This window comes from Phoxinus phoxinus (assembly GCF_949152265.1).
Source record: "Phoxinus phoxinus genome assembly, chromosome: 3".
NCBI classification, from domain to species: Eukaryota; Metazoa; Chordata; class Actinopteri; order Cypriniformes; family Leuciscidae; genus Phoxinus; species Phoxinus phoxinus.
In genome coordinates this window covers 11,453,533-11,477,256 of record NC_136878.1, presented here as the reverse complement: position 1 = coordinate 11,477,256, position 23,724 = coordinate 11,453,533, and the positions used below count along the sequence as shown (strand labels likewise).

General features: G+C 38.8%; 2 protein-coding genes across 6 annotated transcripts in view; both read right to left on the bottom strand.

Moving 5' to 3' along the window:
- The window catches only part of acacb (acetyl-CoA carboxylase beta), a 29,738-nt gene extending 26,817 nt beyond the window's left edge, over window positions 1-2,921 (bottom strand). For all 3 annotated transcript variants that reach the window (XM_079606086.1, XM_079606087.1, XM_079606088.1), the window contains exons 1-3: window positions 2,807-2,921; window positions 1,811-1,959; window positions 349-898 (exon numbers count right to left, since the gene is read on the bottom strand). In XM_079606086.1, the coding sequence (XP_079462212.1) occupies window positions 349-743 (395 nt within the window). In that variant the 5' untranslated portion in view covers window positions 744-898; window positions 1,811-1,959; window positions 2,807-2,921. The remainder of the gene's footprint in view (window positions 1-348; window positions 899-1,810; window positions 1,960-2,806) is intronic.
- Window positions 2,922-3,578: 657 nt separating this feature from the next.
- rusc2 (RUN and SH3 domain containing 2) lies at window positions 3,579-22,918 on the bottom strand. 3 transcript variants are annotated; one of them, XM_079608188.1, is made up of 13 exons: window positions 22,769-22,918; window positions 16,148-17,857; window positions 15,548-16,022; window positions 13,304-13,969; window positions 12,505-12,765; window positions 12,223-12,369; window positions 11,648-11,724; window positions 11,349-11,523; window positions 11,161-11,266; window positions 8,997-9,043; window positions 7,792-8,851; window positions 7,049-7,225; window positions 3,579-6,079 (listed from the first exon to the last, which is right to left on the bottom strand). In XM_079608188.1, the coding sequence occupies exons 2-13, from the start codon at window positions 17,696-17,698 to the stop codon at window positions 5,896-5,898; spliced, it is 4,926 nt and encodes a 1,641-aa protein (XP_079464314.1). In that variant the 5' UTR covers window positions 17,699-17,857; window positions 22,769-22,918; the 3' UTR covers window positions 3,579-5,895. The 3 variants fall into 3 exon arrangements, with proteins under 3 accessions (XP_079464314.1, XP_079464315.1, XP_079464316.1); XM_079608189.1 differs by having other exon boundaries at window positions 12,568-12,765; XM_079608190.1 differs by lacking the exon at window positions 12,505-12,765.
- Window positions 22,919-23,724: the final 806 nt, after the last annotated feature.

The window sequence follows — 23,724 nt, the reverse complement described above, 5'->3', positions numbered from 1 at the left end:
GTCCTGTTTGACATTGGACTCTCATGTGGTGCATAGTGTCCCCTACCGATATTAAAAGCAAAGGGCTAGACAGCAAAGTTAACTATTAAACCAAGATTGTGAGTCATATTGAGGCCCCAAAGGGAAAATTTGTACTAGTCTTTTTGCATTCATTTCACACTGAATTCAAGATCTGATTTCAATGGAATTCATAAACCTTTACTTTTCTGTAAAGCCAAATTTTTCTTTCATTGCACATCTTCAAAACCCATATGTCACGTCAACAGCACATCTGCAGCTTGAAACCTAATCATCAGACCGGTCATGTATACACTTAAACAACAATTAAAGATCTCTAAGGATGCTCACCTCAAACAGGCTGATGGATTCGGGGGTGACGGCACTTCTGATGGCATGGTAGGTACTGGGTTAGGTGTCTCTGTGCTTCCGGGCTGAAGTTTGGTGGCCTGGCCCAGAACCAAAGGCTCATCATCAGAGGAATTATCCTCAGAAGCTCCTAGAATAAACTTCAGTCTCTCTTTAGCCTGAACACCGGCACCAAACCTGGGCCTATTGGATTTAGTAGTGCTTTTCATGGTCAAAGTGTTGGAAACAGCTTCTTCTGTGACTTCTAACTGGTCAGTGTGATCACTGGTAGTTGACGCAGGAATTTCCTTATTTCCTGTTGAGGCGCTTGCTGATTTAGGGTCAATTGGAGTAGACGGTTCCCTTGAACAGTCTGTGGTGGGTGTTTGTGATGGCATCTCTCTTACCCCGTGGACTTCGATGATGCATTCAAATGGACGATAAGAGTAAAAGCTGACAGCCCATTATAGTGGTTGAATTTATATTTTGACCGTACTTATAGGATGGGATGATGGTCCCTTTTATTTTTGTCTTGAGTTTTGTAAGTGTTTAACTGTGGGGGGGGAAAAAAGGCACAATTAGGTTGTCAAAAGTGTGCACAACACTAGATGGCATCAGTGTGCAATATTATGATGCAACCAAAATACTGCGAAATGTGCATCTGCTTCACTTGTATGATATTAAAAGCTAAGGCTAACCATTCATAGGTTGTATTGGATTTCTAAAGATATATAGCTTAAATAAGAGCTTTGCAATTTTTTTATTGAAATTATATATTATTTATACATATACATACATATATATATAATATGTATTAAATGTATTTTATTCCAGTTAGATGCCAAGGCAACATCATTTTCTTTTTTTCATGCAATATGTATATATACCGGTATATATACACATATAGTGTGTGTGTGTGTGTGTGTGTGTGTATATATATATATATATACACCGGTATATATATATATTGCATGAAAAAAAGAAAATGATATTGCCTTGGCATCGAACTGGAATAAAATACATTTAAGTTGAAGAACTAAAATAACTAAAACTGAAATAAAAATAAATGTAAATAGAAATACTTAAGGTATTTAAAAGTAAATAAAAAATGTCGAAAGCACATAAAATTACTAACATGTAGCCTAAACTAAAATCAAAATGAAAACTGAAAATAGAAATCTAAAAGTTAATTTAAAATATTATTAATTACAATAATAGTATTAACAATAAGTGATCAAGTTCACACAGCAACCGTTTCAAACACTCTCCACTACATGCCTACACAACAATCAGGAATGTAAACAGATTCGCAAATATTTTACAAAAAAAGTAGCCACATGCAAAGACTACATTTAATAATTAACATATTCAGTAATAAACTATCAACCAATTAAGAAATAAAAGTTGTTGATAAAGGCTAAGCATTTACGCTTTAGAAAACTGAATAGAAAAATCTAGCTCAAACCTTTGAAGCAGACAGTCAGTGTCCGGGGCCTTCTCTGGCATTGGAATGCGTACACATAGTACTCAATGCTCTTCTCTTCACAACTGCCCAGCAGACAGTCAGCCAGCACACTGCCATTTAACAGAGTGGACACCGTGTGTGTGTGGGATCTAGAGGAAAGTTCAGCCATGATGGTAAGAAATGAGGGGGAGGGAATGAGAGTTCTCACAAACAACCTATGAATATAGCAACAACAACATCAAAGGTCAACACGTGCGATTTGTAACCGAACCCGTTACACCGATCTCAGGTAGCACTGGGCACAACAAACATAATAATGTGAACCTGAAAAGACAAGTGATTTCTACAGCCTAGTGCTTTAGAGGCGACTAAAACTTAAAAATACTCAAATACAGTCAGTATTTCTGCACGAACTATTTGAATACATGAACGTGTTAATAGGTTTTCGTCTTAAAACAGCTGACGACTGACACAGTGGTGCTGTCAGTTAACTGTCATAGTTGCGCAGTTACGAAATTGAGAATATAAATATCCTATGGCGAAGTCTCATATAAATATTAATCAGCGCAGCGGGTCACGCTGTTGTTGCATCTTCCCTTATCAATATTAATTAACAAATGTTACGTTGTATACGCCTACTGTGGGCGAATATCACGCAGCCTCCTTAATATTCATTAGCCTACGTTAACCTCACCCATATGATTCATAACTTATAAACATGGCTAAAAGTGGGAGGGACTTTATCTGACAAAACAAAGCTTACATAATCTGTCTGTCTGTAAGAAAAATACAGCTTTACCTGCAAACGAGTCTCCACTAACATTAAGTGTTGTTACATTGCTCCAAAAATATACTGTAGCGTTATTTGTCAACACACCCACGTGATGTTTTTACAGACTTCGTTCGTGATATTCCTGTACTCGCATTGATCACTGGCCTACCTCCTCAACATCACACTTGTAGTCAAATGCACCGTTTGCTTTACTATAACGTTACCTTATGCATGGTTGTTTGTTTTGACGCTCTTCACTCGTCCATTTTGATGCGTGTGTCGTCATCGCATGACGTTTTTCATGCTGGACAGGATTGGTTGATGTCTTCCTGAAAAGCGTCAGTCCCCCTAGTGTCCAACTCTGTTACTTTTGTTGTATTTTCTGGTATACTGTAGTATTTGTTACATACTTTTCTTTTTTGTTTTAATAATAAAAATGTCTTCTTGAAAATGTTTTCACTTTTTTTCAAATATCATAATACTAGTAGCTATAGAGGTGCATACATTTTAAAATATCATCAGTTAAAATAATAATCATCATTAACGTTTTTTTTGTTGTAAATATATTTTTTACAGGGGTCAGGGTCACTGAAAACACTCATTGTACCCATGTTCAAGTAATGAACTGAAAATAATTCCCCTTGTAAATTTTATTATTACAATAAATTATACCGGCCTATCTTATGCTTAACCCAGGGTGCTTAAAAGTGTCTTAACCAAAGATTAAGCGTAGTGTGAAACTCTGATCCATATTTAGTGGAGAAATGTCCCTAACAGCCAAATTATATACTTGCTTCAAAATGATTAATGAATTAACATTCACTTCATCAGTGAAATGTCAGTGTAGGCTAACTGTTCTGTGATTCAAGTGACACATGGATTTTGTAAAATGCAAATAATTTGTTAAAACAATTAATAATCAAAAGATTGTTCTTATTTAGACAGTATGTCTCAAACACTTAAAATGAACGGGGGAAAAGACAGGACGCACTGCATCTGTGTTCACATGAGCACTTTGTTATTGATATTCATACATTATGGTAATGTTATAGGAGCACAACAGGAGAGTCAGGTGGGATACAGGTATCATACAGTATATACAGGCCAGAAATATTGGGATGATCAAAGCAGATAGAGAGAGGGACAGAGAGAGAAAGAACATTGCACAAACATACATTAACCTCCCAACTAAGCCTTCCTCTTTCACTGGTGTTTATCCTCTAACAATCTGCATGGAAAAGAAACAACAGGCTATATCCAAAACAGATGCCAGTTTCTTTTAACTCCCACCCCATACATAAGAAATGGCACCAATCAATTGTGAGGAAACACTCTTGAATCTCACTAGCAGACACATTGGTTCAAAAAGGCACTGGACAGCTATTTCTCTCACAATCTCTCTTATTCTCTCTCTCTCCCTTTCTCTTATATTTACAAGGTGGGATTCAGTGAAAAGCAAAGCGTATTTTGGAAGACCAACAGACAAACTTTAAGTGACCAAGATTGACCTAAAGCAGCAGCACTACAATCTAGATTGCGCAGCTTTTTGTGTGAGAGCATTTAATCCTACTCATAGCATCCCATAACAACAATGTACATTTGAATGGTTTTCGTTCTTAACTGTTAGCATTAAAAGCTGTTAATAACCAGTCAATAATGTCATTTTACTTTTGAGGATATGAGAACGCAACATATTTACAATTACAAATACACAAAATAATGACATACATTTTTAGAATAAAAAATAATAATAAATAAAAAAAACTGTTTTAACAAAAAACATACTGACAATCATCTATTGATGTCTCAAAGCAATTTGAAAAAATCAAATCAAAATATTTTATATATTACTTTTAGCAAAAGCATATTAAGTGTCATAGTCAATAAAATTGCTGATCATCCTCAAGTCCTGAAATAATTTAATGCTGTAATAAAATACATAATACACATTCCCTTCCATAAGGCCTCACCTTGAGTTGAATTTAGCACATCAAATGGCCACAACTTAATGCACAATATGGTACCACAATACAATATTTTGTGTGGTATTTCACCAGCCATGTCCAAATCTACTGCAAAAAGCAGAACAAAGTATTTGTGCATGATCACATTGTTAGTTGGAGAAAATCTTCTCATGAATGAATGAATTTAAAGGGGAAGGGATTTGCCAAACCCCATTAAAACATTTTTGCTTGCCATTTATTCAACTGCATAAATAAAACTCTATAAATCCATCCCATTCTGTCTATACATCCATCTGTTCATCTTCTACAAACTGATCTATCTTAATAAAATAGGCCGGCCCAAAAGCATTCAAAAGCTCCTTAAACCAAAACAAAACAACCAAAAGTCTAAAGTAGACAAAATGTTGTTATAAGAAGGAATATAGTACATTTAAGGTTAAAGATGGAGCTTATTTCATCTCTTCAAATCGTTGAAGTATCAGAAAAGCAAAACATTTGTGGTGCACTCCATCACATGCAAACAATCTTGCTGTAAATTATCCCTTATTGGTGTAAAAAACATGAAATGAAGGGCCAGAGATTGTGGTGATAGCATTAGTATATCTGTTTACCGGTCACAGCAGCACAGGTTCGGAGAGAAGAATGCCTCTGGACTGGCTAATTTCCCTTGTCGTATAAGGCTGGAATTTTTTTTCTTTTTTAACGTTAATTTCAACGAATTAAGAGCTTTAATTCCTGTGGATTTACAGTAAAAACCAAGATGTCCCTTTATCAGTGATGTACTATTCAGCTTCATACGGTTATTTGCGAGTGAGAACGAGATGTTCACGAATGACCTTCAGGTTACGCGAGGCCTCTGAAGGGCACCTGCACACACTTGTCTGTCGCAACACATGAATTGGTTAACATCTAGATTACATAAAATCATACCGTATTTAATAAAGACAAGGCATAAGTGCCAGTAGTGTCATCTAACAACTTCATTTGGTTTTTAAGTTTAAAAAGGCTATTGACATTTATGATTACAAGCTATTTTGCAAAACCTGATGGCTCATTGCAAACAATTTCACTACTCAGAATCAGAAACTAGATCTACACTTTCTAATCACCGGTCAGATCATTGCTGTTCACTGAAACAAAGAGGGTGCTTTCACAACAGCAAAGTGTGATGTTTGTGTGTGTGTGTGTGTTGTGTGTTGGTGTTAACATACGCATGCAAGCACAAAATGAATCCGTCAGGCTCATCTCTTGTGCAGCAGCTTTTATATTCAGAAAAGCAGTGAGTGACGCTCCTCTTTGTCCCCAATCGCATCTCATCTCGCACCCGTCTCTTTCAGAGCCTATGAGTTTCAGCGCTCCTGACTGTCCTCAATCAGGGTGACGTATATGATGGGAACAAGGCCCTGTGTGTCGCCCAGAGCACACAGCAGCCAATCAGAGTCTGCCCTGCTGAGCACCTGCATCACGTCACCTTTGTGGAAACTGAGCTGGCCGGGCTCTGTGGCAATATGATGGCATAACGCCTTCACTTCACTGAAAGAGATGGAAAACAGAGGGATGAAGAGAGGGAAAATGAGGAAAGAGAGAGGGATAGAGACAGTGAGTCAAAGAAACAAAGAAAATGTAGTTGGGATAATTAATCAGGTAATGTCTTTTCATTTTCAAATAATTACACTAAATGTTCTTAGAACTGTTTTGCAAGACAGCTCTTAATATTCATCAAACATTCTATTTTTTTCCCTCTTAGGGGCTGTTTACATCACACCATTTTCCACTTAAAAACAGACAACTTTTTTATGCGTTTTGGCAGTTCATTTGCACGACAATGGCGTTTTGGGGACCTGAAAACACAAGCTTTTTAAAACGGGTTTCAAAGTGCAGGTTTTTGAAAACAATACCATTATCGTCTGTGTAAACTACAAAAAATACAAAGTAAAAACTTTTCTGTTTTTAGTACATCGTTGTTGTGTAAACGTACCCTCAGTTTTTGGGAATTGGGAATTAATTAATCTCAAAGCGCTAAACAAACAGTTTCAAACTTTGATAATTTCAGTCTTGTTTTTTTATGTTGTGCAATGTATTTTTGACTTTTGTATCTATATATACAATAGTAGATTGTAATATATACAATTATATATACAAGAAATGTAACATTAAAATAAATTAAATAAAAAAATCTCACTGACACCAGTAATGTCATTGTAATATTTGCATAGTGAATTGTAATTGGTCTTCTTATTTGTCTTTTTTATCCATTTTATCTGTTTTATCATAACAAAGTGGCACAGGAGCAATAGGCGTTGATATCTGTCTGCAGATGATTGAAAAAAAGATGTTTACAGAGCGTCATGACAGTGACAATGTTTGTGGAATTCATTTAGGCAGCCCAAATCAATGCCTAAAACCTAAGCTAAATTAAAAACTATTCTGTAGCTGCCTTGCCAAGCACTGGTTTCCAGATAATAACAAATCTAGTCATTATGTATTGTCTACCAACATTACCGAAGAGCTTGTCTCTGTGTTGGGGGATTCTGTGTTTGTGCTTGTTTAGTTGGGCCAAGGTGGGATTCTTGGCTTTGAAACGTGAGCGATTGTTGCTCTGCTTTTTTCCCCACTCCAACAGACTGAGCCACCAAATCCAAAACAGAACGGTCAAGACTCAACCAACCAGATGGCAATCTGAGAACATGTATGTAGAAAAGGTAGAAAGTTAGCAAAGTTTATATAAAAAATAGCCTTTGTAAAAAGTGTTGTAAGCAGCTGGCAATGTGTAAAACTAAATCATTCTGAAAACAAAGCCATTGAAGTTAGGTAAAAAAAAAGTATGAAGCTTGGTGAAGTTGAAGGAAATGGAACCCAATTATGGAACAACTTCATTTATAGCATATTTGTGATGTCTAAAAGCCTGTTTACACCAAGACCAATAAATATAAAGTTGTAATTATTGTTCTAATTTTAAGAGAATATCAGAGTTCAAACCTGAACATTAACAATAACGACACAGAGAAACAATATGATTGGAATTCAGAACTATTTTTGCCAGCTGATCAATCAACACCCAATCTCATAAAGAGCCCAAGTATTTAATGTGGCAGACACTAAAGCCTGCACTTATCGTATGTTGATGTTGACGCAAATATAGTTACCTTTATAGTTAACGTTCTTGGTGTGAACAGGCCTCGACTGATGAAAACATGCAGACTGATTACTCTCCAACGGAAAGAGGTGGATGTTTGCCAACTCACCTTTGTTTCCTGACTGATTTCTGCTCACTTTTCTCGATCTTGCTTGCGTTTCCAGCTCCAAACAGCCGCCCCCAGCGGAGCACTTGTGCCGACCCATCCTCCCCTGCTCCTGCTTGGGCCTGGACCCCTTCATAGGCATCCTGGCATTCTAGCTGCTTCTCCTTGCTCTTCTTCAGCTCAGTGAGCACTGACTCCGGGGGACTTCCCATCCACGATGGCTTCCCCTTTGCAGCTTTGGTGGGTGTTGATTGGTGGAGGAACCCATTGCCAACACTATTATTATTGCTACTGCTGGTCCGACCATGTTCCACCTGTTCATCCATCTGTTGAATGGCTTCAGCCCCCTCAACCACACCTTCTCTGGTAGGTGGATGGCTTTGCCGGTGACTTTCAATGCCACCTTTCCTCCTCTTCTCCAACTTCACGAATTTTGAGCCCTCGGCAGAGTTGTCGATGTAAACCTGTGAACTTTGCATCAGCTGATACCACCAGCCAGCTTGTCGGTTTCTCTGTTTGGCTCCATCTCCTTCTCTCCTTTTCTCCTTCTCACAATCTTCTCCAACTCCCTTCATCCTGCCAGCACACCACCCACCGCCTTCTATCTGCCCTGCGTCACTCTTCCTCAAACACTCTTTGCCAACTCCAGCCTCTTTATCCCGTGATTCACGCTCTGCTCCACTCTTCCGCCCATCTCGTTTCATTTTTAATGTCACTCCCTCCGTCCTAAGCCGGCTGTCCTCCTCTCTCAGCATGAATTTTTCTCTCTGAGGCAGCATTCCCATTTCCTGTGCACCAGACTCTAACATTCCACAGCCACGCATTAGCTGGAAGGTGGAGCAATCTGATTGGTCGAGGCCTTGGCGTGCAGAGCACAGCTGTTCTTTGCGTCTCAGGTGTTCTTCCCCTTTCTGTAGCTGGTGTGGCTCAAATAGCAGGTCAAGGTCAAAGGGCAACAGTGACAGCGGCTGAAGCAGGAGCAGCAACTCTTCGAACAGTGGCTGGCACGCCCCTTGAGACAGGGGTAGGAAACCCCATGGGTGGTAGTGTGCTGCTATGATGTCTGAGGAATCACGCCAGAGAGAGAAAAGACAGACAACCACAGAATATTAGAATTATGCTGGCAATAGAGTATCTGAAACCTGAAAATATTGGCTCTACCTCACCATTACTGTGAACAAGCCAACTACGCTTGAGCATTTTCATACCTTCATGTGTATAAATGTGATTGAACCAGAATTCCAAAGATCGCAAGCTGAAAAACAGTCGAGGTAGAAAAAAAATCAAACCTGGAACATTACTGCATAACAACAGAAATAATACACTTGTACCAGACCAGGGGTCTTCAACCTTGGACATAGAGCAAGGGAGCAGGGAGCAGGGACCCACTGTTAAAAATTGTGCATAATTGAATTGTGTACTACTGTATTTGTAAGTCCAGCCTATGATAACATGTGTAGAATACAAAATTAATATAGTTAAATAATTGAATACTCTAATGAACACTATTGAGCCCTTGTCTAAAGAGAATTTTCTACCCCTGTGGGGTTAGACAATAAAGCTTTTTTTTTTCATTATATATTTTTATATTTACTTAAGATTTTTATTACACATTTTATTATAATATACAAACTTCTATTAATATATAACATTATTTTCTTATATATATATATATATATATATATATATATATATATATATATATATATATATATATCTTTTCCATTATATTTGGAGTTGATACGATTTTTTATGTTTTTGAAAGAAGTATCTTACACAAATATTGTGGAATATTATTACAACTTTATAATAACTGTTTTCCATTTTCATTTTAATACATTTTAAAATGTAATTTATTCCTGTGAATAATTTCTCTGAATTTTCAACAATATCAGTCTTTATTTTAACAGGATCTTTCCAAAATCATTTCAATATGCTGATTTGGTGTATAAGTAACATTTATTATTATCACAGATAAAAAAAAGATTATGCTGCTTAATATTTTTGTGGAAACTGTGATGCATTCTTTTTTTGTCTGGATAATATATATATATATATATATATATATATGTATACATATTTGTATGTGTTTATATACGAGGGTGAGATTTGTAAATTAGTTATGTGAAATAACAAATGTGTTTTACCGATATTACAAATGAAAGTATTAGACCACTGGATAATGTTTTATTCATCTACTAACATTAAAAATTATATGTAAAGGCAGCGCATCATGATGACTAGCTATAAACAGTTTATGTAACACAAATAAATTACTTGCCCAAATCAAAAAAAGAATTGCCCTGCAGTTGTGCTGTGGACCTCCTAGGGGTGCCGACCCCATGTTGAAGACCCCTGGACTAGACAAATCCGTTTTAAACAAGTGAAATACTACAAGTGCAACAACAAGGAGCCTTGAACGTGACAACTGTACTCTGTGTTTAACTTAAGAAGCAGAGTGACCACATCACAGAGTGAGACAGACATATAGAGTGAGAGAGATCAGAATGCTGCAGAATGCATAAGTGAAACTAATGATCAAAGCGCTGCGTCTGAATGTAATTTTAATGGGAGTGGAAAAGAGGAAGTTTGCACAGGAGCTGAGATGACTATGTCAAGACCCATCAAAGCAAAAAAAAAAAAAGAGCCTTTGAAGACTTCTAAAGACTTCTTAAATCATACTGCAGAGCTTTAGGCAGCATGGTTTGAGGTTTTTAGGACTGGCTTGTTGTTACAGTGCTGATAAAGATCATACACTGTCGATCTGTTCCAAAACCTAGTTAGATGCTTACCAAGATGCCATTTTAAGGCATCATAAGTATACTTTCAATGCAAAGACTGTTCTAAAAGGTAGGCAGCAAAATGTATTAAAAATATTATGCCAAAATCTAAGGCAATATCTAAAATATGGTATAAAAAAAAACTAGTAGTTCCAATAAAAAATTGACTATTTCACCAAATATTAAGAATTAGACTATCAAATCTGAGAATCAGCAACCTTATTCATAACAACAAATACTGTATGCTCTCAAACTGCCCTCAGAATATTTGATAAATATTAAAAAATGGATCAAATAGCACAGATGGTCCATTTTAAAGTCAACCTTTAACAATGAATCTTGCTTCCATAATGTGACGCATTTTCAATTGAAAGGTTATATTCAACAAGAAAACCTTGACAGAAATCCAACGTGTTACACAATAAAGAATGTTTATTAAGAAAGCAAATTAGATGTTAATGCTTTAACAAGCAAAAAATGATGAAAGGTACAAAAATGTGCTTTCATAGGCAGTGTGAAGATGAACGTGATTAGAAAGAGTGAAAGGGAAAGCAGGGAGATGAAAAGAAAGTGAAACATGAAAGAGGCTTACTTTAGCAGGCCAAAGATGAAGGCATTGAGTCTCATACTGTGATTGGTCAGCTCAGAATACTGACTGACTTTAGAAAATAGACTGTGCAAAACTCTTGTAGAGGGACCTAGGACAGAAAGGATAAACATAAATAATTTCCTTCATCCTCATCCATATAATAATCATCATCATCACCATTCTTCTCATACCGAGTTGTGTGGAGGCCTCGACCACACTCCAGGGCTGGTTTTTGCGTTGTCCAATGATCAGGTCCAGTACATACGCTTTCAGTCCATCATGTAGTATCTCACGAATGGCAGGACACAGGTACTTTAGAATAAGATGACCCACGTTCGGACTAACGGAGCTATTACCCAATTTGGCCTGTAAGAGAGAGTGAAAGTGGACCAGAGGGTAATGTAATTTTTTTGTTCTGCTTTTAGTGAGACAATATATTCAAGTATATTGAGTTTAACTCTGTTATTTTAAATGTAATGTAGTACAGTACCTTAACTCCTGCATCCCGACTGGTGCCAAAATGAGCAACTATCAGATCCACTGCTGTGTTTATGGCCTTCACCAAACCTAGTAGAAAAGGACATATAGAGGAGACCGGATAGATTTAATTTATCTAATAAAATTAAACTCCAATTAAGAGTATGTACACACAAACGCACACTCTGTCATGCGCTAATGCAGTTTTCATTGATGGGACCTGTCAATCTGTGAGATGAGAGAAAAGCAAATGGGCCATGTTTGATTGACAGGAGGACCCAGTGGGAACAACGTCAAGAGACCTAGATCTCTTCTGCATTCTACTCCCTAGGGCACACTTAACATTTACTGCAAGATTCATATGTGAGAGTGATGTATGTGCTGCATTGCAATATTCCTATACTTCGTTTAAGAGCTAAAGGGCTCACCACAACGATAAGGTTCATATTAACCACAGATGTGCTATTATATTGCTGTATAAATGACTATATGGAGATAAAAGTCAATCTGGACATTGTGTAAAATGCAAAAATGATCTTATGCTGTGCCAGTGTAAGTGTTACTACACAGAAACTAAAAATCACACACCTTTCTTCTGCAACAGGTCTATAGAAATGGATTCGTCAGTATTAGCATCCGGAGATAAGCAGAATTCCTCTGGGGGGCGCTCTGTCTGAGAGAAATAATCAGGCAGAAAGTCGCTGTAGCACTGGGGCAGTTGCCTCAGTGACTGACCTATAAACAAAAAAAAACATCAGTTAGATAAATAAATGCAAACATACAACCAACAGTGTGCTGTATAAAACAGACTAAAGATAACGTCATTGTCAAACTTAAGTGTTCACTAACTACAAATAAAATGACCCCCACCCAAGCCCCCTTTCCAGCTCCTCCCCATAAACGCCCATTGGGTGACAGAAATTGGTTCAGCACCATTCAGTCTGCCGAAGCTGAGTGGTTGGTTGGTTGGAGGGAAATCAAACACATTGCGTCGCATGACACGAGTTCCAGGTGTCTTGTTTTCCAAAGCACAAGAGAGAGAATGATGGCCGTCTTTACCGCGCTCCACACCTAGAGGGTTCTTGCGCCTGTACTCTCTCCATTTGAGTGCCTGGGGGGAGAGGTGGTGCACTGGAAGGAAAAGGGAATGGTGGCAAATGATAGATGGAATATGAAGAGAAAGAATTAAGTATTGGAGAATGGGCAGTAAGATGGATGGACGTACATATACAGGGAAAAGTAGAAAAAAGGAAAGAACAGACACAAGGGTAAGATGAAATTGTTGAAATGCCAAAGTGATGCAATGCAAGACATGGGCAGAAGTGGAAGTAGGAGGGACAGAAAAGAGAAGTTGTTAGCAGCAGTTGAAGGAAAGAAAAGCCAAGGTCTAAGTATGGGAGCTAAGGCTTTGTTCAGATAGTGAAATCTGAAATGTATGATTCTTTTGGCCTATACAACTCAATTCAGAAGCAAAAATAATATATATATATATATATATATATATATATATATATATATATATATATATATATATATATATAAAACAAGGCAAACAATATTCAGGTTATAAAATATTTCAAGTTTCATAACATTTCATTTATAAAGTCATATACAACACAGTAGTATCTAGAACTGTGTCTGAATTCACTAATTTTTGCTCCGAACCTACCATTAGGCTGTCGCTGTGTCACACACGCCGGTAAAACTTTCACTGGCTCTTCCTGTGGCGCTGGCTCCAACTGTCCAAGAGGACTGAGACAAGAGCTGGGAAGCGTCGGCAAATTGCCACGGTGGAAACAGTGACTTCTAGTGGGCAACGCAGGCATCAGCGGACTCTGCTTCATCAGCGGAGGTGGAGGCGGTGTAGGAGGTAAGGGAGCATTTTTAGGAGTCTCTGTACGTATGGCCACTCCAGTTGGGGTATGCTGGGGCAGAAGACCCGCAGAGATGGGGCAAGAGAGGGAACGTGGTGGCCTCGGACCACCCGGGGTCGGAGTGCATGTCGAGCAGGTTCCAGAAGAGGTGGGTGCACATTGGATGCGAACAGGGGAGTAACTGCCCAGTGGGGACGGACGCACTGTTGTAGGTGCATTAGAGTTGTCGTGAGGTGACTTGTGGTCTTCTTCTGACTCATCTTCACCACCCTCTGGTGCTGCAGCCCCTCGAGCCTGCATATGGCTGATGTATCCGTCCAGAAGAGGAAGGATAGGCTTCGCCTGGGGTTTTCCAAACTGGTGCTGGAAAGTGAAGGGCTGAATAGGCAATGAGGTCGGACGTTGATTTTTGCTATAGCGAATTACAACTGGAGAGGAGTCCGTGGAGCTAGACAGGCCACCTAGGGGTAGTAAGACAAGAGATACAAGCAGAGTAAAGAGGGGTTCAAGAGAGGGGTTCAATCAGTATAAATGAAAATTAAATGTCATAGATAAATATAATTATAATATGAAGCAAATGATCTGACCAACATTTAAACGAGAATTGCTATGGCAGTGACACAGCATTTTAAAACAGCTGGAATAAAACTCAGCAGTAATTGCAATAGCAAAGGTGACAACAGAGTCTTATTATGAAACTGAACATAACCATACCTATAAAAATAAAGAACATTCAATTCTGTCAAACACATACCTTAAAACACTGCTCCAAAAACTTAATGACCAAAAAAGATACAAAAACAACCAGGATATCATGTCTAAAACAGCCTGTTTATGAAGCTCCTCTGTGTACACCTCTGGGTATGTGTGTTTGTGTGTGCTCTGACCGTCACACAGTGTGTGTGAAACGTCACTCGGCTATTGCGCAAACTGTTGGCTCCACATGCCTGCCCTGGATACTCATATGTCAGAGCTCTTAGTAACACTGCTTTACTCAGTCACAGCCAGCAGGGGCAGCACAGCATTAAGGAGAATTAACACTCATTGCAGTAATACAAGCTTGCCTAACACTGCCTATTTCTCTTGCTTTCTCAAACCCTCAAACCTAAGTATTAAACTTTAGAATGCAATTCATTCTCTACTTGTGTACAGATAAATAAACTAAACAATTAATTGTGCTAAATAAACCTTAAATAATGAAGCTTGAAGATAGTTACTTTCCCGAAGCTATTATTACTTTACTAATGTATCAGACTTGATTTTCACCTGGCAGACAATACAATAGCTAAAAGCCATAGACATAGGCCTATATAAAATAATATTTTACCCAAACATTATGTCATATTTCATTCAGCCTCATGTTGTTCCAAACCCACATGACATCCATTCCTCCACAGAAAATGAAAAGGATATTTTTGTATTACATGGAGGAAAGTCATATGGCTTGGGAATGACATGAAAAGTAAACAATGACTGAATTTGAATTTACATTTTGGGTCCAAAGTCATACAGTATCTTGAAGACCAGAATATCAGACTTTGGGTGGATTATTTTGATTAGTGCCAGTAAGGAACAATCAAGAATTTCATAGCAATGCTCTAGCAACCACCCAGAACACCCTAGTAATCGCAGATCAACGTGCTAAAAACTCTTTCTTAACAACAGCCTAACAACTTGCCAGAGGGGAAACAGGGGTACCTTTACATTTATGTTTTTAGCAGATGCTAACCAAATTGGCTTAGATTATAAAGCAAACAACCATATTACGGGCAATCACTAAGAATACACAATGCTTACTAGCTAGGTTTGAAATCCAAGAGAAATGTTCACAGTAAATAAAATGATAAAAATCGAATTATGTCACTCCCCAACCAACAAATAGTCAAGAGGCGTCCCAAAATCAACCAAGAAACTACAGTGTAACTCAATCAGCCAGTCCACAAAACAACACTTTTACAAACAACACTTTAACCATCCTCCATCCTAACAATTTAACAATCCTCTTTTTTTAGAAGATATTGGAGATAACTTCCTCTTACCTTCTGCTATGGTTCGAGTCTGTTCACAGCTCCCTTGACTATGGCATCGAGTGAGTGGTGGCAAACTGTGGCTCTGACCCTGTGGAAAGCCTTCCAGGATGGGCGAGAACTCTCCAGAAGAGTGAGAGTGTGTGGACGTGGCCTCAATGCCACTCCTCTGTGATGGTGACCCTCCAGCTCTCCTCTTATTTCTTGCTATTTCTGCAAAAGAAGTGACACGTGGAGGAGGAGGTGGGCTTGGAGCTGCACTCTCACTGAGCCGAACAGGGCAGCTGAGCATGCGCTCCAAGGATCCAAGGCGAGGAGATGGAGACTTGTCAAGGATACGATCGTAGCTGCGAGAAAGAGGTCGACTGCTCCCTGAAGCACCAACTGAATTGCAGGCTGTCATAGGTGGGGATATGTTGATATACACCTGCCCCTCAATTACATTTTCATGGGTAGAGTCAATCTCAGTTGGATCATTTTCTTCATTCTGGTAAAAGAAAAGAAAAAGATACAATGTTCAAGGTAGTGTCATATTGCTATGGAGTACAGAATGAGGCATGGCACAAAATGCTAAATACAACAAGTCAACACCAAATAAAGTCAATAATATACCAGTTCTGCATCTTCCTCGTCTTCGTCCTCTTTCATTTGTTGAAATAGGTAGTACTCTGTTGGCTGAGTGGGGCTTCCTTTGCTGTGCTCATCTGAACAGCTTGTGACCGATGATCCCACCGGACTGGGAGAGGACTGGGAAGAAAGGTCACACGTCACAAGCTTGTAGTAATTCTGTGTTGCTACAACCAAGCGAGCTTGGCTTTGAAGACACGAGGTGAGGTCATTGGCAGAGGTTTCATCAGAGGACAGTCCCTCACTTCCAAGGAGGTTGTGGTATGAGTTACAGTTGGCATCTACTTCAATAGTGGCACCTTGTGGCAGAGATACAGAGGAAGAGTTTGCAAGTTCTTGAGTGGCCGAAGGATGCTGAGGGGGTTCAATCGGGGACGTGTGTAAGTCCAGGTAGAAAGCTCCATGTCCAGTGCTACATTCTGTCCCGCACATACCAATGAGCCCAGACACAGATGAGGCACAAGATTGCTCACCAGAACTATTGATATTGAGCAATGGCTTGGCCGGGACAACATTGTTCATTTTGTTGAAAATCGTGCTGAAGTTAACCAGCACTCCATCCGAGCTATTACAGGAGGAATCACTGCCGTAGCCCTGGTGACACTCAGAAAATGATTGCTGAAAAGGTTCAGGGTATGGCTGAGAAAGGTTGCAACAGGAGCAGTGTGGTGCTGCCAGACTGGAACATTCTGAACTTCCTCTACCGCCCTGCATGGACTGGTCTTCATAATCATCATCCTCACCCCATTCTTGCTCACCACAGTCCATTGAAAGGGTGGAACCACTGCTTCCGTGGCGCCGCTGGCTATCTAATCTCAGCAAGTTCAGGCCCTCCATATGAGTAGACAAATCAAAAGTCCCACCTATTGTGTGGTCTCTGGTCTCTGCTTCCCCACTAGGCCCATTTGTAGAACACCACTGTTTTTCTGTAGACCCATGCAAGAGAAAAGGTTCAGCGGTGAACCCAAAGTCATGTAGATGGAAAGGGGGCAAGTCTTCATTTGCAAGCACGGAATTTGAGATTCCATGCAAATTTCCATGCAGGTGAAAAGAGGAGTCTTCCAAATATCCATTCAGATTGTCTTCATCCTCATCATCTTCATCTTCAGTGTTGAGCAGAAAGGGGTTACGTCTCGAGTTTGGCCGTTCACCTGTCTTCGTTGGCAAGCCTTGAGCCTGATCTTCGGAATTGCTTGAGGTGAAAGAGGAAGTGTCGCTTGCCATACTCCCTTCTCTCCCTCCTCTTCCTCGTTTCTCTCCTCTCAGTCCTCCATCCCCAAAAGTGTCATTAGAGCTAAGGCTGCTGCTCGACGTCTGTATGAGGCTGCTGTACACCAACGCCTCCCGCTGAAGAATGTCTCTCTCAGGTAGGGAGGTTGTCCGAATCAATCCCAGGTTCTCCGGGCAGCTGAAGGGATTACTGTTCCTTTTCAACGGATTACCACAGCACTGTCGTGAGCTCGAAACCTGGCAGTGAACCAGCGGAATGTGGTGGACAATAAGAGTCTCCCCGGCTAGCTTAGGTGGACTGTCCATCTTCTCCTGGTGTGGGTGAGGACAAAGAATGTTTGGATATTTGCAGAAGGTGGTTTTCAGAGGACTTTAGTTCACACGTCCAATGCCAATCCGTGGTTTTGGAGAGTGAGGAACGTTAAAGAAAAGGTTAAAGAGGATCTCTTGGCGGAAGGAAAACATCTGGAAAAAAAAGACAAGACAGGATTCAGTTTCACATTGTCTTCACGTACGACGTAAAGTTATCTGGTGTTCATAAGAGGACAGGGCATTTTAGTTTGGCATTGTGTAATCATATAATTTTCAACAAAAAGTTACATAAAGCATGATCCGCTGGTACAAATAATGAGTGCCAAAATCAGACAAAATAAACCTAGAGACAAACAAAACAATAGGCTAATTAAGTAAATCCAGTTTACAGGTTTCTGCCTTCATCTGTTCATTGTCTACATTCTGAGTCTATTATCTACTATGGACTATGAATAATACTTTGAATAAACTTACAAGAAAATACATATTAATCATTTTAATTGATATTTAATAAAAGGTATAACTAACACAAATGTTCTTAAACTTATTCTTAAACACCATAACAGTAAAACTGAGGTGACTTGTGAAGAGAACCATTCTACATTGCAACTTTTAAAAAATAATTTTCAAGTGAAATACATACGGTTTACTTTTTCCAGATTAGTCTTACAACAACACATTGTAAATTATTTTCACATAATAAGAGCTTTACTATTAATGGAAATGTGAGATACTGTCTAAAACTACAGTATCTCACTCTCAGTTCTAACAGTGATCTTTTTAATATTTTTGGCAATTTTGCAACTTTTACAGGGACAGAAGAAGTCGGACAGGAAATATGAGATTAAGGAAAGGACACAAGCTGAGCTCATGTCACCCGCAAAAGCACTATGACAGTAACGGCACATGGGCTAATTAATCCCACAGGAACATTGCTCTCACCCTGGCTCTTATTTTGGTCAAATATTTTTTTTCTGGTGTAAAAATGGTGCTGATTTTACTAGAGATTCACTAGATAGGAAGTGAGGGGTGAGCACTGGACATTGACTCATTTTTGACAGCTGGAAATCTTGAAGGAGGAAATGGCTGTGGATCAGTGACCTGTAGTTGGGGCAGACAGCTACAGCAAAAAGTAATAGGCCGAGGGCAAGCAAAGCTTGACAATGACCTAAAATCATCTCTGTGGAGTAGTAGATCATATTCTCTCTCATTAACCATTTCAGTTGTATCTAACTCTCGGTGATTACGACATATGCAAGACTGTCCGTGAATTTTCATGGCAATGTTTTTTTCCGGTGTAGGTTGCCAGGTCTTCTCTCAATCCTCCCCATTACATTGCTTGGGACTCTCACACACACACACACATTCACACCTACGGCCAATTTAGCATGTCCAATCCAGCTGCATGTCGTTTAGCATGTCGCAATTTAGCATGTCGTTTTCACCTGCATGTCTTTGAACTGAGTGGGGGAAAAAACCGGAGCACCGGGAGGATACCCATGCTGACACAGGGAGAACATGCAAACTCCACACAGAAAGGAGCCAGGGCTCAAATCGGGGAACTTCTTGCTGTGAGGCGACAGTGATACCCACTGAGCCACCATGCCGCCAGTAGAGCACTTTACATAATCTGAAAGCCTCAATGAGTGTTTGTCAGAGCGTTGGTGATAGATACTATTGTATAGTCACAAGGCAAAATCAATGACATGGGCTAATCCAAAAGAGTGCAAATAAATTCCAAGAAAAAAATTATTATACTTTTCTACTTGCCTAAACTTGCATGGTCATATTCTAATGATAGATTATTAGCATTAATTTTCTATGTAGTGGATGCCTCAGGGCCAATATGAGAGAGTTTTGGGCAGGCTGACAGAAGTCTTGGGTCTGTTGGGCCAGTGTTGTCACTACATTTTACATTTGTTGCTCGAAAAATTTACCTCAAAATAGAGGAGCCCATTAGATTTATGCGTCATTCAACAGCACTTTTGCTCTGTCAATGAGAACCCTCACTGAACTGAGTCCTGCTGCAGTCTGACCAGATTAAACTCCATTACGTAACACTCATGTGTTCCTGCCAGTCTGTGTGTTAAAGACAAGAAATATTCTGAATCACATTTCTTTTTTTTTTAAATCGGTTGTCATCCAGTCTGCAAGATTTCCTAGCTGAAATGTATTAGAAGATTAAAATATATTCACAGTGTGACAGGTGATTTTTCATTGCTACTCTATTAGCTAATTCTTCACACACACAAAAAATCAAAGACAGACTTCTCCAATCATTTAGTCTACTTAGACTCCACCCGTTCAATTAACTGCGAGATCAGACTCACAACCATGTCCCCATCCAACCTTTTTTCTTTTTCGATAATCCGTTTTACTTGTGCATGTCACAATACGGAAGATAAGATCGGATGCTTCTTCCATTTCTTTGCAACTTAATGAAGATTAACCAAGATTCTTGGTTCTTAGGGTCTCAACAACAAACTATGTTGAAGCAAAACAAGATGCAGATAAGTTCCACTTTCAGCTTGACATTGCAGGAGAAACACTGAAATGTATCTTAGACCTGAAATGAGTCCACACAGACTCATGCAGCTATTTCCAGCAATTCATGACTCAGTTTAGCCTGACTTCATCAAATCAGTCACACAATACTTAACATAGTGTTTGGAGCAACAAATGATAGACAGTGAGATTGACCAGGGCAATTATTTGGCTGAAATTATTAGCACCAGTCAAGCTACATCACAACATCCTAATACCGCTGTAGTAAATAAAACGAAAAAGGGACAGAGAGGCTGGTTAAGGGGGCAGAAAATACCCCCCCCCCCCCCTCTCTCTCCCTCTCTCTCTCTCTCTCTCTCATGTCTCATTGTTACATAACTACAGGCCATGACAGCAACTACATTCCACAGACTGGGCGTTTAACTACAAGATCAGACAGACAGCTGCAGTGCAGACAGACGCAACAAGATGGCATGCCTCTCACACACAAACAGATGTTCAGTTTTTATTTATTTATTTTTATTAAAGCACAAACAAAGCTTGTTTTTAATAAGCAACTGAGTAGTGAATTTTGTATAGAAGAGCAGATTGTTTTTAGTAGAATATTTTAGATGATTCAAGGTTAATATGCTATTTTATTCTAAATGATTGACCCTCTTTCTTTTTACAATAGAAGAAGAGACTACCTAACTGAATTACAGGCTGAGGTGACAAAAAATAAGACTTACTTTCATACAGCCATTTAGGAAACTTGATGCTGTGTAAAAAAAATCTTAAAAGGTTATAGTCAGGAAATAATGAGTAAGCTATCTCTCTGAATAGACTTTACAGATAAAAGATTTACTTCTTTCAATAATGTGTAACTTCAGCATGGCTGTAGAAAGTAAATGATGAGAGTAAACATCCAGCTCATGTTCAGCAAGGAAAAGCCCTTCTGTAATTATTCAATCACAACATTACCCAAAACACCCTTATTACTCTCATATAACTATGATTAATAAAAATATGGTATTTGTTATGAAAAATAGTATGCAAAACCAGTAGTAAAACAAATATAGTATGTTTTACTACAGTCATTTTCGTCCCCTCACAATTAATAATAAGCTTTGAATTTAAATGACCACACCTCCCCGTCATCGCTTGGACACAAGCTGCTTTTGTTTAATGGAATCGGACAAGAAAGTTCTTTCAGAGGCAGGAATAAACAGATTTCAGCCTGTGTCCGTTATGTAACACAAAATAAATTGCTCGATCGTTACAGTAAAAAATATTAAAGTTCAATGTTTTTTGTAAGAAAATAAGTAGGCCTGCGATCAATTTATTGGAATGTGATGTGCATTAGAACAATATTTATAGATGAAAGTTGAGGGAAATGCTGGTACCGGAGTGACACTTTTGACACATCTTGAAAAAAGTAACTTCTTCAAATTGTTTCATCTGTATTGCAACATTTAGAACATTCTAAGAATAAAGATCATATTATTTATCAAAAATGTATTTGGTATAATGGTGCATTTTTATATATATTTATGTGTTTGTTTGTTTGTTTGTTTGTTTTTGAGAAAGAAACCTTGCACAACAAGTAGGCTAAAATTAAATTAACCATAAACATAATAAAAATAAATTGAATATTTCTTAACCCTTATGGTAATGACACCTGACCTAACAGAGCTAATAAAAAATAAAAAGAAGCAAATGTATTTTAATCTATTTCAGAATAATTTTACCTAAAGTCAACATTAAAAGTTACCCACATTGAAAAAATCGCCCATTAACAAACACACACGTGTACATTAACAGGCCTATATGCGGCTGTTCGTTCGCTAAAATCGATTTTCCCTTCGATATTATCGTTTATACATAAAGCCCGAGGTTTTCATGTGGTGATGGTTCACAAACCGCTGGCGCTTTGATCGATATGCGCAAACACAGGCCTCACGCGCACACAGCGAATCATGGCATATTTGACATAACACTAACAGCAGCACGCCCTGCATCTGTTGGCCTAATAGTGATTTTAACACGTGTATATTCTTTCTTTAATAAAGAAAATGCAATGCACCATCATAATCAAGGCCAAGACGAAGCATAATTAAATGATGTCAAATCAGCACCAAAACAAGAAACCTACAGCAGTGTCAATGACCGCTTGTTTGTATGGGCCTCTTTTAGGCCATGATTCCGGACATTCACTATTATAAAGACGTAGAAAACCACCTTCAATACAGTAAAACCTCATAATACTTAACCTTTAATGTTAACAACGACTATGCGAGTGTATAAACGGGCGTATATGAGCGGAGATAACTGTGCGCGCGCACACGTCCACAACGTCTGTATCTTAGGCTACCACATTAAAATAATTCAAATAACAACACTCGGTAATGTTGCGTTAGTTCCGTCTTAATAATTAACAAAAGTAACGTTACAGTCTTGGTTAAATCTGAATCAGCAGCAGTGATGTAAGATTTGCCAGCGGGCAGTACCGTTAGCTTTCACCACACCGTGTTTACCACATTACCTCTTAAATAATAAAAAGCAATCCACATTTATACTCACGTTGACAATAAATGTCATCTCCTTGATTCCCGGAGATCACGATGTCAAATCACGGCGAACGACCGCCACGTTTGGTTTGATTTTGTGATGAAGGAGCAGCGCTGGAGCGAGCGGCGCTACGTCAGGATGAAGCGCGCACCCTCCCTCCTCGCGCGTACACTAACTGTGCGTCCTCTTACAATGCTGACTTTTGGACATCACATCTTGAAGGTGATAGAAGGTTACAAATCACATCTTTTGGGTCCAGGTGACCGGCGTCGGATACTGTGGCCTGACAGCGTAAGAGTGGGTGGGGTGTTGGACTGCTGGTCCCCTGCAGGCAGCTCTTTGTTCAGCCTACTCTCTGGTCATTACTAGAGATGCATTTCTCATTGTTCAGTCGAAGAATGCCTGCCTTGACTCTCAGGACTGTGAGTTAAATAGCTGGCATGTCTCATGAATGGTTTAAGGGCCCATCTGTCTGGAGGGCCCAACTAATTTTAGCTGTATAGTTGGGGGAAACAGTTGTTCCCAAAACTATACATTTAGGGCACACTGTTGCTGAGTATTAATGTCATTGCATGGATAAAAATAGGCATCTGCTTGATAAATTGGCAAATTATGCAAGAACTTTACTTCTCACATTACTTTTAACCAACTGGTCCGAAAAGTCTTTTTAAACCACATATGTACAGTTTGAGTGTCCAATTATAGTTTTGTAAATAGGCCTAATTGTAATATAGCTAAATAAATAAATAAAAATTATATATTTGTTCAAATATCTTTTGAAATATCTCGTTTTATAATTTTAAATAACACATTAAACATTTTGCTGTCTTAAATGAGCTATTGATATTTTTCTTTAAAATAAAAGCAAATTGCAAAGTGGCCAGAATATTCTTTTAAAAACTCACCTTTTCTGTTCAAAGTCATGTGGGTTGGGAATGCCATTAGGGTGAATAATTAATGGCAGAATA

Bases quoted from the DNA above. Each gene is read 5' to 3' on its own strand.
- rusc2 (XM_079608188.1), bottom strand. From the start codon at position 17,698: ATGGACAGTCCACCTAAGCTAGCCGGGGAGACTCTTATTGTCCACCAC. The intron at 16,023-16,147 runs GTATATTATTGA...TTCTTTTACCAG, and splicing joins ACGAGGAAGATGCAGAACTG to AATGAAGAAAATGATCCAAC. The intron at 13,970-15,547 runs GTAAGAGGAAGT...TACTACCCCTAG, and splicing joins GACTCGAACCATAGCAGAAG to GTGGCCTGTCTAGCTCCACG.